We start from the raw sequence: 17,734 nt of genomic DNA, 5'->3' as shown, positions 1-17,734 counted from the left end.
GCTCAGGAAGATATTTTCCCTTGACATCCAGGTAGTAAATGGTAGAACCGGGATTTGAACCTGTATCTAACTCAATCTGTACGTTACCTGATGCTCATAGAGGAGCGAGAAAGATGACCTTTGTAGATCAGAGTTTCATTTCGCAGCTGAGTACATCCTGACTACTAGGAGGGTGCAGGGACTCAGGAGCCCAAGTTCCCTGGTGAAGTGACTCAATTTCTATCTCTTACTCTGCTTTGTGGTACATTTCTGCTACTCTTTTCAACTCTAGGCTGGAAGGGAATTTGCATGGTGTCTGAATTATCTTAGAGCTTAATATCTATACTGGGGCTTACTTTTATGCTTGGTTCAGTATAAGGTCTGTTTCAGATGAGTTCTATACTAACATGATCTCTGAAAGAGCATCACTAGACTTTTCATAAAAAGCAGAGTGTTGGCACAGCTCCTACCACAAAGGTTACCTCCACTTAAGAGCAGTTTCAAAGAATGCAATTTAACTGTTACCCTCTGCGCCTGAGAACAAGATACTCTCTGCATTTATCTCTAATAGGATCCACATTTTATATATGCAACTTGTTTTTGAAATCTGGGATTCGTTCCGCATTCACACTTAACGATTTGTCTCTTAGTCCAAGAAAATCTTATTTTCTGACATTTTGCTTCAGCACAATTGCTGCAGGAAGACAAAAAGTTACATCATTCTTATTAGGAGCTGCATCACCGCCTTCTGTTACAGTCCCTGTTTCAGGGACTGTAACAGAAGAGGGGTGGGAAGACAGGCTCCTTAATCAACATGCTCCTATCACCCCAGATAGCAGTTCTCCAACTTATTCAAAAATCAGTAGGTACAGAGAAGGGGAACAGAACAACAACAACAACAACACTTCCTAAAATTGCACATTAAAGAAAACAAGTTCGTCAGGGGTTCAGCTTGCTCTGCGAGTTGATAAAGAATCACCAGGGGATGCAGTTAATGAGAGGCCTTCCACGCTAAATAAAATATGGCGTGTCTCTTTGTTTTGGGACTAGGGCTGGGGGAACCATGGGTATTAAAAATTAATTCCATCTTGCCAGTGTACTCCAAAGAGCCTGCTGCGGGCGCTGACAAGTTCCAACGACTCACAGAAGGGTTGGCAAGCAGCTGGTGGCTGTGCCTTTATTATTTTAATCTGTCTTCCCCACCCCACCACTGCCTGGCTTTTGCTGCCCTCACTCGGGCTCAAGGACCAGCATGTGGGAAGCTTGATTTGGAAGCTCATTAATTTTTCACTGCTATGTCTCTAGCCTGGTGGGTGACCGGGGGCCTGTGCCTCTTAGAAACATACCATTCTATGTTGTATCAGTTCAGAGAGAATCACAAGCAAAGCGTGAGTGTGTGTGTGTGTGTGTGTGTGTGTGTGTGTGTGTGTGGTTTAACCCTGAGCATGTTCCATAACTCTCTGAGGACTTGGGAGAGAGCACTAAAGGAGGTGAGATATTCCCTGCAAACTTGTGATGGGAGGATCACAGACTGAGTGGTAGATTAAGAGATTTCAAGATGGAAACCGAACGGTATGTTGCCATATTTGGCTGGAATTCACTTGTTCCGTCTGTCTTGGCTATTGATGGGAGAGTGACCTCTGCTCTGCTTCACGAGGTGCCTGTGATAAAGTTCCGATTGTAATACTGGCACGAAGGCAGCAAAGGAAGGTTGGGTTTAGTCCTTGGCGGGGAGGCTAGGTGGGGATGGAGTGTTTGCCAGTTGTGTGTGCAAATACATTTATCTTTATCTTTTGCTGAGATCAGAACCAGCTGAAGTCACAGCATTCTTACTATGACCCCTGACCGTACATAGTTTCTGTGAACTATTTTCTAGCCCTTTCGAGAATGAGGAACGTAACCTTGGTGGCAGACTTCATAGCCATATTGGTGTGGATCGATATTTGAACCCCACCCTTGACAGGTGCCTGCAGCTTTGCGGAACTGTCTGCTGATTCTCAGTGTCTGTTTAGGGCTGTTGATTAACAACGGCGTTATTCTTGGCTGACATGCTCCCCGGGAAGGTGGACTCCTGCGGGGCTGGAAGAAGACCAAGTAAAACCATTTCTGTGGTTTGTTTTGCCAACGGGGAGCTCTGTAGGTTGTGTGGAATGGAGACAGCCTGGGCATGAAGAGAAGGTGGGGGACGAGGTCACCTTGGCCCGACCACTCCATTATTTACACTTCTCCATTTCTTCACACTGGCTCTGGAGTGATTTCCTGAAGGAGCGATGCTCAAATTGTACACCAACCCTGGTGCCTGAGGGAGGGTGAGGCAGAATTCCAGACACTGTCTCATTCCACCGCATGGCGCTCCTTCCCAGCGGTGTATCAGTCATCCCAGACCAGACTACTTCATTCATTCACACAAATTTAAGTGTCTTCTACATACCAGGCTACATGCAGGGATGCAACCACAACCGAGTCAGGCACGGTCCTCCTATCTGGAGCTTGGGGTTAAGATGTGATGCGCTCCGAGAAGAGGGGGAATTGGAAGTTGATGTGGAGTACTGTGGCCACACTTTGGCGGGCTCTCACTGTTTCCCATTGATGCTGTTTTTTTCTTTCTTTCTTTTTTTTTTTTAAAGAAGAATGTTGCTCCCCATTCCCTGACTCGTTTGGTCATTCCTGTGCCAACAGGCTTCTTCCCTTTCTCCAGTGACCACTTCACTCCTGTGTAAAGCTGACCTCTCAGTTTTCATAGTTAATTCACCTGTCCCATGATGCTGGCTAGTCACAATTCTTACAATTAACTAGTCACAATTCTTACAATTAACTGAATGAATTTTTTTTTTAAAACTTCAAGACTTAAAGACATCAAATTACCATATCAGAAAGATTGACATTCTGAATGGTGGCTTTGCCTGTCTTTCCTTCTGGGAAACTGTGTGCCTGGGTATGGCGGGTAAAAACAGGCTTGTCAAGACTTGAGCAAAATAGGAGAGGATAGAAAGATGTACAGCCTTCACCAAATTTCTTTTGCCTCATCTGTAGAAGAAATATAATAGTATCTGTCATCTCTGCTTCACAGAGATGAGGATAAAGAGGTGTAGGTGTGAAGGCAATTTGAGGAAAATGTATCCATTCACTCTATTAGACTTTATGAGACTTTGAGACTACTAGTGCTTTATGGCTTGTGCCTCTTGTGTTCATGGATATTCTAATGAAATGCTTACCTGTAATAATATTTTCTAAACAGTTTTCCCAGGCACAGACACCTACTGTTGACCAAGTTAATCCACCAAGTGGAGTTCCAGGTAAGAAGTCTTTTATTAACATTAGAATAATTGTGAATCCATTTGCCAGAGCTTGTTGCAAACTCTCCTACCTAGGTGCGTGGTCTCTGTAAGAGGGTAAGTTTGGCTTCTTTGATTTCATTTTGAAAGGTCTTACCTCTGGTTCATTTTAAATTTGTCTTGCTTTTGCCTCTGGGTGCTTTTGCTCTATTACTTTACTGATAACAACAACAACAACAACAACAACAACAACAACAACAACAACCCCAAACATTACAAGAAAACGAAGCCAGCAAAATGGAGAATGGATAAAAAAGAAATCATTGCTCTTAAGTGAAAATACTGGTATAATATTTTTGCATATATAGGTAAATGCATAAAATATATAGCCAGGTGTGGTGGCCCATGCTTGTAATCCCCGCAGTTGGGAAGCTGAGACAGGAGGATCGCACAGGTTCGAAGCCAGCCGCGCTGGCTTAAGAGACCCTGTTTCCAAATAAAAAAAGCATTAAAAAAATAGGTCTGGGAGTGTAGCCTGGAAGTACAAGGGTTACCAGGAACCCCAGTACCACCAAAAAATAAAAAATAAAAATGCATAAAATATAAATATTGTCTACTGGAAAGGGGATAATTAAAATTAAGTGATTTGAATTATTTGCTATTGGTGGGAATATAATTTGATAATAATATATTGGTAAATTCTGCAAAAAGAAAGAAATTGCTCTTTGTAACTTTATAATCATCCGCATAATAGCAAACATTTATGGAGCCCTACTGTGTGCCATCCTAAGTTCTTCCTATATATTATCATGTGAGACTCTCACAGAAACCTGACGATACAGAAGCTATTATTATTTTCATTTTGAGTTTAGGAAATGAGGTTACAGGAGGTTAATAGAATGTGCTACATTAGTCATATAGCTTATAAATGGTACAGCTGAGATTCGAACTCAAAGAGGCCAATGGATCTACCATTTTACTTTGTGTTAGGAGTTGGATACCATCTGGAAGGTCATTAACTCTGATCTTTATCTAGAGAACGTGTTTGAGTTAGAGAAAACACAGATTATGTTTATGTATATTCAGATTATATTTAGAAGCATGTGAATTTGGCCCTATCTTACTCGTGTAGGTTTTCCAGGGATCTGTTTCATTCCATTAGTCTGAATAACCAAGATGTGACATGTTTTATGAAGAAGAGATATGATCTGTGAAAATCACATGCAGGCATTTGGGTCCCTATGGCTTTGGTGTCGGAAAGCTCCTGTTCAGACGGCAGAAGCCTTGTTAGGGTGAGGGATGGGGAAGGAGCCAGCCGTTAGAGGTGTGAAATGAGATATGGGTTAGCACCCAGATCAGTCAAGCCTGCTTCTCCCACCACGCTGGAGTTCTGCATCCTGTCTCTTCCACCTTCTGGGGGTGCGATTGGTAGCTGGTCTGCTGGAGCAGTCCCTCCAGGCAGACCCGCCCGGCTACATCTTTGCAATCACTTTCCAGACGATTAGTCTCATTTCATTTGGGAAGCCTGCCTAGAGTATCCGCCAGGGAGATGGAGGAGGCGGTGGGAACAGGAGAGATGAAACTTTATGAGCAGCTGGATTTCTGTGTGTGGTGGTTAACAGTCCTTCACTAGGAGGCAGAATCTCCTGGCACCATGGCTTGGTTTAGCCATTCATCAGCCTGTATTTTGTGTGTGTGTGTGTGTGTGTGTGTGCAGAAAAACAAAAACAAAACAAATAAGCTTACAGAATTTCCCAACTTCTATGACTTGTTTTAAAATTTTTGCCTATCAAGCCAGGTGTGGTGGCGCACGCTTGTAATCCTAGCATTAGGGAGGGCGAAACTGGAGGATCATGGTTCGCGGGACAGCCTCAGCTACTTAGTGAGGCCTTCCACAACTGAGTGAGACCCTGCTTCAAAAAAAGAATAAAAAATAGGGCAGGGGCGATAGCTCCGAGGTTGAATGCCCCTGGGTTCCATCCCCAGACCCGCAAAAAAAAAAAAAAAAAAAAAAAATGCCTAGAAGTCATGCCTATCAAAGCTAGAAAATCAATAGTTTAGCTCTGTTTAAGATGATTATTCTGCTAGATTTTAGTAACATCAGAGAACTTGAGACTCTAGACCTTCAGGAAGTCTATGAACTTTGTCTAAGTCCTTAGGTCCCTGATCTTTCTACACATTCATTTGTAAGACTGTAATACCATCTGAGAGGTTCCTAGCATTTCAGTGCAAGCCATCCAACGACTGTAGAAGAAAGTCATTTCTGGATAGAAACATACAAGCCTGAGGGGAACATCTTGGTAATGTTCTTGGGTGACTTCAAGTGCCCATGAAGAAACCCAAAGTCTTCTGGATTCAGTGACCTCATGAACCCCATAAGTACCTACTTTTCTTCCATAATTGTAAGGTTTTATCTCACTAACATCTTTAAGCATTTTCTGTGAGGCTGGGTATTTATAGTATAGATGATGATGATGATGATGATGATGATGATGATGATTGATGATGATGATTGATTGATGATGATGATGATGATGATGATGATGATGATGATGATTTTGGTACTGGAGATCGAACCCAGGGGCGTGTCCTACCTCTGAGCTATACTCCAAACTGCTTCTTAATTTTGTTGTTGTTGTTTGGAAGCAGGATCTTGCTATGTTGCTGATAGTCTTGCTAAATTGTGGAGTCTGATCTCAAACCTCTCATCCTGTCTCAGCCTCCCAAGTGCTGGAATTAAAGGTGGATACCACCATACCTGGCTAAATTCTCTATTATGGAAGGTACATAAAATTAAAATAATTATGGATCTGTGAAGTGGATTTTAACCATATTATTTTGCCATGATGTATTTGCCTAAAATTTTGTCTTGTGCAGTTCCAAAAGTCCAACTATAGGTTTTTAGTTCAAATATAAAATCAATCATCTCATGTAGTATCTGGTAGGGGCTTTCAAACTATGAGAAGGGGCTCCATTAGATTCCTTTCCCAACTCCTATGAGCAGTGGTTGTCGGGTGGTACTGGGAGTGTTCCTTAAAGATAGAGCTTCTTAATAATAGAGTATTGCTGATGCGTGCACCCACATCTTTCTGGAGCGATTAGGGAGAAACTTGCTGTCTGGTGGAAATTCCCACACATTGCATAGAGGTGGCCCAAGGGTAGAAGTCATAATTTATAGATTAGTTTGTTAGGCAGACACCAACTGCTTGTAGATCTCCAACAACTTGCCCTATTTTCTTTTTTTTTTTTTTTTGAGATAGGGTATCATTGTGTTGCCTGAGGCCAGGCTGAACATAAACTCCTGGGCTCAGGCGATCCTCTTCCCTCAGCCTCCCAGAATCTTTGTCTACAAGTACATATCACCATGCCGGGCTGGCCCTGGCTTTGAAGATTTGCATAGTTGTTGAATGAATGATACGGTGATACGTCGAAGTGTGCTGATTGTTCATGCTTTGACCCCTCCCCAACTCTCTTGCTTTTTGTGTCCTTTATTAATTCCTTTCCATTTTGGGTCATCCATGACATTTATCTTTTGTACTTTAATATATAGAAAATAGTTTAGGATCTCTGAACACCTATCAGATTGTGTGATATAAGCCTTTTTATACAGCATGTTCATTTGATTTCATTCTGTTATTTTTAATTGGCACAGAACTCTTGTACATATTTATGGAGAACCATGTGATATATATATATATATATATATATATATATATATATATATATTGTGCAATGTTCAAGTCAGGGTGTTCATGTCGATCTTCTCAAACATTTATCATTTGTTTGTGTTGAAGACATTCCAAATCCTGTCTTCTAGTTTGAAAGAATACAGAGCATTATCATTACCTACAGTCATCCCACTGTGAATAGACACCTGCGCTTATGTTTCCCGAGTGTAACTTGGCTCCAGGTGACCAACCTGTCCTCATCCCTCCCTCCCCTGGGCTCCTCCAGCCTCTGGCTACTACTATTCCACTCTCAACTCCTATGGAATAAACTCTTTTAGATTTAACATATGAGGGATAGCATCTGGTATCATATTTGTTTTAGCAAGTGTCCAGAGGAGCGTCTCATGAAGATGGAGCGCCCCAAGGCACACTGTTGGTAAATTCCACTTTGAGCGGATGGTCTGCACAGAGCCAAGAAGATGGGATGGGACAGTGTGAAGAAACTGGTCCCTCCTTCCTGCAACCTCTGCACTTTGTGGGACTATGCAGAAGATTCATCCTCCCTTCCATGCTCCATGTACAGATAATTAAATCAGTGTTTGAAATAATTGATTACTTTAGTCTTTCTAGTATATAATATTGATCATTGAATCACACTGCTGACTTTACTTTTACACAGTTTGTGAAAACGTGTTAATCTTACACAGCATGATCACTTTGCCACATTGGGTATCTGTCACCAAAACAAATACACATTATGCTGTACAATTGGAGTTTGGTCTAACTACATTAAAATCTTTAAAATTCTTCTTAAAACAGGAAAACTAATACATGTGCATGGCCGGATTGTTACTGGAAGGTTGGAGACCCTTGACTTTGGGGCTGACTACATTGATAGGTATGCCGGTGTTTGTTTCTGTGTCAACAGGCGTGCTGGATGGCTTCCCGGGCCAGCTTCCTCCATAGCAATAAATTGTAAGCAATTGGCACAGAATTGCTATTTTTCTCTTTACAGTTTATGGTCCCTGATGATCAGGGCTTCAGTTTTCACTTTGTTAATGTGATTGTGATTGGTCAATTAAGTCGATCCATTTATTTACTGACAACTAGTTACTCTGGGCCCAGTGTGAATTGTAGTATAATTACATCTGTGGATTTGCGTTTTTGATTCTTTTTCTTTCTCTCCTTTCCTCTCAGACTAATGTAAATTCCTCATAAAATAGCATTTAAATCCCACACCCATTGTAACTTTTGTGTTTAGTTGTTATTAATCTGTGCATTTAGAGGTCCTCTTAGTGGGATCAAAGGAAAATGGGACAGGCACTAAAAGCCATGAGCTTTTAATGTTTTCTGGGAGTGATTAGGATGGCAACATGACTTTTTTTTTTTTTTTTTTTTGGTGATACTGGGGTTCCTGAAAGCCCTTCTACGTCCGGGCTACACTCCCAGACCTACTCTATATATATATATATATATATATATATATATATATATACATATACATATACATATGTATGTATATAATTTGAAACAGGGTCTCTTACACCAGCACGGCTGGCTTCGAACCTGCGCGATCCTCCTGTCTCCGCCTCCCAAGCGTGTGCCACCACGCCCGGCTTCAACATGACTTTCTTTACTGGAGACTTGTTAATTGGAAAATGTTACTATTAAATCATCCATGTTAGCCGGGCACGGTGGTGCACGCTTGTAATCCCCGCGCTTGGGAGGCAGAGACAGGAGGATCGCGCAGGTTCGAAGCCAGCCGCGCGCGCTGGCTTAGGAGACCCTGTTTCCAAATAAAAACATAAAAATAGGTCTGGCGGTGTAGCCCGGAGGTAGAAGGGCTTCCAGAAACCCCAGTACCACCAAAAAAATAAATAAATAAATCATCCATGCTGGGAAGAGAGGAGAACAAGACAGAAACTGTGGCATTTGTGGAAAGCTCTAAGCAAGTGTTATCATTCAACAAATGAAGTGATTACAGTGACTTATAAGGTGGAATGAGCACACTTTCACTATTCACCCAGCTGCAGAGACTATGCACTATTTCTGATTGTATCCCCGCCCCACCCCACACACACCATGAATCACAGGCATTCTTCTCTGTTTTTCATCTCTTACATTCTCTCCAATATTTCTGGCATTGAGAAATGGCCAATTTATGAGGCTTTTACTCTTGGCTGTGAGAGATAGAAATTACAAAGAGCATCCTTGGTGATAAGCCATATTCAGCACCTGATCCCATCTCAGCCTTCATTTGGGACCCAGCCTTTAAGATGCGGATCACAGGCATAAAACCTACAACAGATCAGTGCAGACCCAACATAGGCAGTGAGGAGGTGGTAAGGATACTTTCTGGAGACAGGGAAAATGCTCCCTCCACTGTATAAAAGCTTGGGCCACGAGTGTACCCCTATTCTCTGGCTGAGAATCTGACTTAGCATTCCTTTAAGACACAACCCCCAGACCTCAGAAATTGTGCCCATAAACCCAAGGAGAATGCTCACAACCCATCCCTGCTGAGTTTTGGCAGGAATGTGTACTGGAAGAATCACCCGCTGTTTCTTGACTCGTGTTTCCTCTTTTTATCCAGCCCATTGACCCTGGAAGCTCAGGGGGACAAGTGGGTCACTCCTTGTTCTCTGGTTGACAGGCGGACAGGAAGCTGGTGAGCATCTTTCTTGTCAATGTTTTTAGGTTCTTCCACACAAATACAACACACATGCATTTAAAAAAATATGAATCACTCATAACTGTTACCTGCCTTGTCTTTAAACTTACTTGAAAGGACTTAGGAATTGATTCAAAATGTAAATAAAAGTAGGATCTAAAACCTCTTGAAAACAAATAGATCATGCTTATTAAAGGCTTACTCTCACTCAAGACTTGCTCTAATGCGTTTACATTGAAGTCACACAATAATATTGTGACTGTGTATGATCATCTGTCCCTCTTTAGAGACGAGGAAACGGAGTCTCAGGCTAGTTAAGTAATTTTCTCAAAGCCTCACAGAGCAAGTTGGAACTGGAAACTTGTCTGGCTAACTGTCCTCCAGAGGTCATGTTCTTAACCACTATGCTTATAATGGGCCAGAGAAAAAGATAAAGGTTGTGTGTGTGTGTGTGTGTGTGTGTGTGTGTGGTACCTCTGATCCTTCTGCCTCAGCCTTCTAAGTACTGGGATTACAGGTGTGCACCACCACGCTCAGCTAAAAACAGTAAATTTAAAAACAGGTATCTATACACTCTAGTTTATATAACTGACATCTTGCTGACTTTGACTTCGCCCTGGACTGGATGGATTAGTCTCCTTTGAGGTTATTGTAAGAATCATACTCTATGATTTAACTTTTGGGGGTGAGTATTTAGTAGAACAAATTCTATAATGCAGTTTCTTTTATTTTTGTTCAGAATTGTCTCCTTTGGGGTTCATACTTTTTTTTTTTTGGTGGTACTGGGGTTCCTGGAAGCCCTTCAACCTCCGGTCTACACTCCCAGACCTATTTTATATTTTTGAAACAGGGTCTCTTACGCCAGCACGGCTGGCTTCCAACCTGCGCGATCCTCCTGTCTCCACCTCCCAAACGCGGGGATTACAAGCATGCGCCACCACGCCCGGCTTGGCTTCATACTTTTTTATAAGGGTTTTGATAGATTTTTCATATACTAGATTTTGCAAACAAAAGACCTAGAAGTTAGCAGTAAGTTAAATTTTACCTCTCATGCACTGGGGATATAGCCCATTGGTACAGTATTTGCCTACCATATGTAAGGCCCTGGGTTCAATCCCTAGCACCACACACACAAAATTATTTCTCATATGTGTGTTTGGTAACACATGCACTGATAAATCTACTTAACTCATTATACCTTCAGTATCTATCAGTTTTATCTGGTTGATTTGCCTTTCCTTTGATTTATTACTTTCCTAGTTAAAGAGTTAAATTCTCTGAACTGAATTGTCTGGTAATTCTTCCCTGTTTTTTCTTTAGTTATCCTATTGAGGAAGATGGTGGACTTGGGACCCTGCAGTGCCGTGTGGAGGGCGATTACATCGGTCTGTTAGAGAAGCGACATTACTCAACGTCCTATTCATTTCTCTGGGTCTAGAGAGAAACAGTTTCAAGAACTGGTTCTCAATAATAATAATAATAATAGTAATAATGACAATAATAATAGTAATAACAACAACAACTACTACTAATTGCTTCATAGTCCCTTAAAAAGCACTGCGGAAAGCAGCTTGAATATAAACCTGATTAACCTCTAATGTTGGTGGATACTTTTCAGTTTTAACTTTACAGGTGAAAGCTGATAACCACTGGATCAGCATTTAAATGACTTTCAATCTAAATCCAAGCCCAGTTCTTCCATGCTATGTTGTACCACATTTGTCTGTGAGGTGTTTTTATTATTATTATTCTTTGGCGGTACCAGGGATGGAATTCAGGGGCATTCTACCTCCAAGCTACACCCACAGCCCTATTGTTTAGTCTTTTTACTTTTGAAACAGGGTCTCACTGAGCTGCAAAGGGCCTCACTAAGTAGCTGAGGCTGTCCGTGAACCGCGATCCTCCTGTCTCAGCCTCCCGAATGCCGGGATTACAAGCGTGCGCCACCACGCTCGGCCTGTGAGGTGTTTATTGTGGGCACCATTAAAGAAATTACAGCTTTGGGTTGTAACTGGATGGCATTAGAGTGTCAGGGTTTAGGGCAGCGACGGCTTAGTGCAGATTCGTGGAGATTCCTTCCTTAATATCTGGTTCTTTGTATTTCAGGCTCGCAGAATGTTAGCTTCTCAGTATTCAACAAAGGAAAGTAAGTAACTGGGAGTAGCAAGCTCGTCTTCATCTTCTATTATCTATACCCCTTATCTTGCTTATGTTTTTTAACTTTTTAGAATGGAAAATTTGACCCCTATACACACTGAATAGTATAGTGAAACCAGTGGGGAATTCCTTGACTTTCTTGATTTATTTTCTTGGGTGAACCTAATTGTGCCCCATGCCTCATCTGTAGACATTGTGTTTCAACGTGATGTTGGTACAGAATTTTGAGAATAATCTCAAGTCATTTCAAAGTACTATAAATATAAATTTGCCGCATGTGTCTCCTGTGGGATATAGTTTCACTAAATGAATTGTTCCAGTCCAAGAATGTGTTTTCAAGATGGAAAAGGATCAGATTTTATCAGAAGGTGGAGAAGTAAATTAAGATTCTGGATTTCTGAACCTTACTTTTTGTTATGCTACTATATATGATTTTCTAGGCATTGTTCTTAAAAGTATATTATCTAGCTGGGTGTGGTGGCACATGCTTGTAATCCCAGCATTTGGGAGGCTGAGATAGGAGGATTGCAGTTTGTGGACAGCCTAAACTAATACTTATTGAGGCCCTCTGCAACTCAGTGAGACCCTGTTTCAAAAAAAAAAAAAAATTAGGGCAGGGGGTGTAGCTCAGAGGTAGAATGTCCCTGGGTTTCATCCCCAGTACTGCAAAAAAAAAAAAAAAAGAAAAAAAAGTATATTATCTAACTGATATTAATTTAATTGTGATGATAGTGAAATATTATCTCTAGCTACACAGCCCAAACTATAGATTCTTCTTCATTTCAAGAACAAAAACGAATGCCTAGTTAGTATCTACTGTCGGCCTCACCAGTGCTGGGCATCTTTACACTTATCATTTTTTTTTTCCAGTACTGGGGATGAATCCAAGGGCATTCTTCCTCTGAGCTACACCTCCAGCCCTATCTTTTAGTCTTTATTTTGAAACAGGGTCTCACTGAGTTGCAGAGGGCCTCACTAGGTAGCTGAGGCTGTCCGTGAACCGTGATTCTCCTGTCTCAGCCTCCCAAATGCTAAGATAAGTGTGTGCCACCACGCTCAGTTGATGTTTTATCACAAAAGACAACTTTGTCCTCTTTGAAGGTCCATGGTACACAAGAATGCGTGGCTGATCAGTGCTAAGCAGGAGCTTTTCCTGTACCAGACACACTCAGGTACGATTTCCTTTCCTCCTGTACTCTCCATCCCTTCCATCATGCCTGCCTAAATGTTGAACTCTTCTTTCTTCTGGCAATTTTGATCTGATCATTAACATCTGAAGCTGTCCTTAGATTCCCAGATGGCCCTTTAGTTGAGATGAGGTTCCTGTGGTCAAGCATCACTCGTGAAGGTTCTGAGAAATGCATCATTAGTTGATTTTGTCATGGTGGGACCATCATAGAGGCCACATCAGAGCCTAAATGGTCTAGTCCAACCATGCACCATGCACCGTGGCATCTTGGTGCAGGAGGAGGAGAGATAAACATAAACTGTGTGAGGCTGCTGCTGACATAACATGGAAGACTGCTCGACAGTGAGCCTTTTGTTTTTCAAGTAGAAGTACATTCTAAAATAACAGTGGCGGTACACGCTTGTAATCTCAGCATTTGGGAGGCTAAGACCGGAGGATCGTGGTTCACGGACAGCCTCAGCTATTCAGTGAAGCCATTTGTAACTCAGTGAGATCCTGTTTCAAAATAAAGAATAAAAAATAGGGCAGTGGGTGTAGCTCGGGGGTAGAATGGCCCTGGGTAAATAAATAAATACATAAATAAAATAACAATGAGCTGGGCGTAGTGGTGCATGCTTGTAATCCCAGTACTTGGGAGGCTGAGACAGGAGGATCCTGGTTCGCGGCCAGCCTGTTACTTAGTGAAACTCTCCGCAGCTTAGTCAGACCATGTTTCAAAATAAAGAATAAAAAATAGGGCTGGGGGTGTAGCTTGGAGGTAGAACGCTTCTGGGTTCAATCCTCAGCAGCAGCGAAAAAACAATGAGAAGTTTAGTTAAATAGACAACAACCAGTAACATGGTGCTAATTATTACTAATCAAGTATTAAGTATTGAACACACTTGCTATATTACTGTCCTAACAGGACAGTAGATTTGCTTATACCAGTATCACCACCAACATATGATTAATACATTGGGCTATATCCTTAGAACACTTAACAACATCACTGATGATAGAAAAATTTCAGCTCCATTCTGATCATATCACTATTATAAAGGTGATCTGTTGTTGACCAGAACATTGCTATGTAGCCCATGGCTAATGTGTGTGTGTGTGTGTGTGTGTGTGTGTGTGTGTGTGTGTGCTCCCAAAGTCTATAGGTTCAGATTAAATGAAAGAAAAAGGTGTCATGCCTTCTATGTTCTGAAAAATAACAGAAAAGAGGTGGCACTCAAGGATCTAAAAGCACAGCCTTCCAATTGCATTAATATTCCCTCTCTGAGCATCATTCAACAACTTATGACTTGTTGATATTGATAGTAAGCCATCTTGTTGCAATCTGATAAGTACAACCCCATACTAAACAAACAATGAATGCTGAAAATTAGAAACTTTCATGAAAGTAGTAGAGAGTAGGCCACTACAGAAAAGTACCGAGACTCTAGGTTTGGATTCAGTCGCAAGCCACTGGAGACTTGTCTGTGGGGTAGTCAGATCCCAGAAGCAATCACAATCTACTTGTGCAAGCCAGGGCTGGTGGCACCTGCCTGTAGTTCCAGCGCTTGAGAGGCTGACACAGGAGGATGCTTTGAGTCTAGGAGTTGGCGACTAGACAACCACCACAACAACAAAAACAAAATCTTTACCCAAAGTGCAAGATATTCTATAGGTCATAGAGAAAATGCCATTCACTTTCCAGAAAACCTATTCTACAGAAGCTGAATTTTTATTAGGTTTTAAAAATTGGGGACTTCTGCCGGGCGTGGTGGCGCACGCTTGTAATCCCCGCGCTTGGGAGGCTGAGACAGGAGGATCGCGCAGGTTCGAAGCTAGCCCCACGCGCTGGCCTAGGAGACCCTGTTTCCAAATAAAAATGCAAAAATAGGTTTGGGAGTGTAGCCCGGAGGTAGAAGGGCTTCCAGGAACCCCAGTACCACCAAAAAAAAAAAAAAAAAAAAAAATTGGGGACTTCCAGGAAGATGGCGACCGAGAAAAGCAGGGCTTAAGAGCCCCGCTAACAACAAATATCCATTACCACAAAATCAGCGCCTTTCAAAGCCAGAAAACAACATCACCAGAGAAAACAAAAAAAAATCACCAGGCTCCATAGAGAAAGCGGACTGAGAACAGAGCCACAGAGGATATCCTCACGCCCGAGGACACGGCAGACGCGGCAGCAGCGCCATACTGCTGGCGAATTCACGGGACGGCCATAGCAAGCCGAGGGGAGCCGCTGCGGAACAGCCAGGCGGGATTTCTTGGCGCAGAGGACATCTAAAGCTCCCAGTGTCTGAGCTCAGCACACGCTGCAGGGATTCAGAGTGGAAATCAAAACCAAGAAAAAAAAAAAAAAAAAAAAACGCCAGCCCAACAACCGAGGGCGTAGCAGCGGCGCCATATTGCCACCGGCGGCAGCAGCACGGAACTCACTACAGCTACATCTGCGTACTCAAGAACAGTGAGTCAAATTGCGGGCCACAGCGGAGAAATCCCAGTACTGTACTCACTGGGACTTGACCCAGTGGGAGAGGGGCGGTGGCAGAGATATCACACCATAGGAGAACGTGCAACCTGGCACCCCCCACGGTCTAAAGCAGCCTCTATCGACTCTCTGGGCCGGAGACTCTGTGATAAAACCCAGTAAAGGAGTAGTGGGGTCTGAGATACTACTGACTCGAGATCCAGAGCACCTTAAGTGAAGTCATAGTGACCCAAGGGAAGAACCCAGAGAAGGCACAAACTTCCGAAATCATGGGAAAGAGGAATAATACTGGAGCAATGAATGCTCACAACCCCACAACATCAGAACCCGATAAAACAGTAAATCAGAGATTTCTAGAAGATCAAATCAGGAAAATAACTGTAGAAATAATAGAGGTGCTTCGAAAAGAACTCAGAGAGAGCCAAAAAGAGATAAAGGATGCAATTAATGAAGTAAAGTCCTCAATTCAAAGCACAAACAACCGATTAGAACACATGGAGAACAGAATCTCGCTCTTAGAAGATGATCATTCCAAAAATGAACGCATAGTTTCTAATCTCAGAAAAAATATCCGACAGCAGGAATCTGATATTGAAGAAATATGGGCCCATCTTAAGAGAGCTAACCTAAGAATAATTGGAATAGAGGAGGGAAAAGAAAGTGAAACTAAAGGGATCAACAATCTCTTCAAGGAAGTAATAGCAGAAAATTTTCCAGACATAGAGCAAGAGGTCGATACGCAGGTCCAGGAAACGTATAGAACTCCCTTTAGACAGGATCGGAGAAGAGGATCCCCACGCCACATAATTGTCAAAATGACCAATGTGGAAGCCAAGCAGAGAATCTTAAAGGCAACAAAAGCAAAGGGCCAAGTGACATTCAGAGGCAAACCAATTAGAATCACTCCAGACTTCCCAAACCAAGTTATGAAAGCCAGAAGGGCTTGGAGTAACATATTCCCAATTTTGAAAGAAAACAACTTCCAGCCAAAAATTTCCTACCCAGCAAAACTCTCTATCAAATTAGATGGAGAAATAAGAAGCTTCCATGACAAACAGAAACTGAAGGAATTTATGTCTTCAAAAGCAGCACTAGAGAAAATACTCAAAGAGATTAACTACAAAGAAGAAATAGGTAACACACATCAGAACTAGAGAAACAAGATTTTCCATCCAACAGACAACTAAGATTGGTTATCTGTGGAGATTCATTATTTATGTTAGTCTGTTACCTATCTCTAAAGGGTATTGTTTGCCTTTATTGTTGTTAATTTTTAGGATTTCTAGTTGGAATATTAATATACCTTCAGATATAGCATTTGGAAATATTTTATCCCATTCGATTAGTAACTCTTAACTCTGGTTACATTGTCTTTGGATATACAATATGTTTTTTATTTTTTAGGGAGTTTGTATACTCTTCTGTTGCCTGTGCCATTGAAATCATAACCAAGAAATCACTGCCAATTTCAATGTTGTGAGGTTTTATGACCCAGATTTTCTCCTAAAAGTTTATAGTCTTAAAATTTATATTTAGGTCTTTTATCTATTTTGAGTTAATACTTGTATATGGGATTAGGTAAGGGTCCAATTTTATTCTTTTCCATGTAATTATTATGTTTCAACAATATTTAGTTAAAAGATTATTATTTCCACCACCAAATGTTCGTGGAAACCTTGTCAAAAATAACTTGACAATATAGGGAAGAATTTAGCTCTAGGCTTTTATTTAACTCCAATGGTTTATATATCTGCCTTTAGAATAGTACTACACTGTTTCAATTATTGTAGCTTTATATGGTTTGAAATCAGAAAATATATATCTTCTAGCTTTGTTCTTTTTCAAGATCGATGTAGGTACCTAGAGTCCATATTCCATATTAGGATAGATTTTTTTTTTCTGAAAAATAAATATATAAATATATGATAGTTTCACCTAAAAAATAGAAAAAATAGATTCTCTGGTAAGAAAGAAAGCAAAAAGAAATATTGAAATGTTATCTTTAAGTCATCAAAAGCTTGGTATCAGACAAATGAAACTGTTATGAGAGATTATCATTTTTAATTTTGGATAAATTGCTATAATACTAGATGTCAACTACTAAGCCAAGCATAGGAGGGGGGGATAGGGAGAGAACGGGGTGGGGATTGGGTGGGGGCTGACTGGGCAATGTGTGCATGTATGTCTACAAAAGTTTGTATCCCACTATGATGTATGAATACAGTGCACCAATTAAAAATAAATATGAAAACAAAACAAAACAAAAAAAAATTGGTGCATAGTATAACCTAATTTGATCAGTTTCATTTCTCAATACCTCCCCTTCTTCCT

General features: G+C 41.3%; 1 protein-coding gene across 1 annotated transcript in view; it reads left to right on the top strand.

Annotated features, from left to right (window-relative positions):
- Positions 1–17,734, top strand: part of PKHD1 (PKHD1 ciliary IPT domain containing fibrocystin/polyductin) — a gene marked incomplete at both ends in the record, with an annotated part of 452,539 nt that overhangs the window by 9,944 nt on the left and 424,861 nt on the right. Inside the window, 6 exons of the mRNA XM_080700604.1 lie at positions 3,218–3,275; positions 7,742–7,820; positions 9,516–9,590; positions 10,914–10,978; positions 11,700–11,739; positions 12,852–12,922. Of these exons, the coding sequence (XP_080556730.1) occupies positions 3,218–3,275; positions 7,742–7,820; positions 9,516–9,590; positions 10,914–10,978; positions 11,700–11,739; positions 12,852–12,922 (388 nt within the window). The remainder of the gene's footprint in view (positions 1–3,217; positions 3,276–7,741; positions 7,821–9,515; positions 9,591–10,913; positions 10,979–11,699; positions 11,740–12,851; positions 12,923–17,734) is intronic.

This window comes from Muscardinus avellanarius (genome assembly GCF_963383645.1).
Source record: "Muscardinus avellanarius genome assembly, chromosome: 8".
Taxonomy (NCBI): Eukaryota; Metazoa; Chordata; class Mammalia; order Rodentia; family Gliridae; genus Muscardinus; species Muscardinus avellanarius.
Note: the sequence above shows the minus strand (reverse complement) of the source record. Positions and strands in the feature narration are given on the sequence as shown.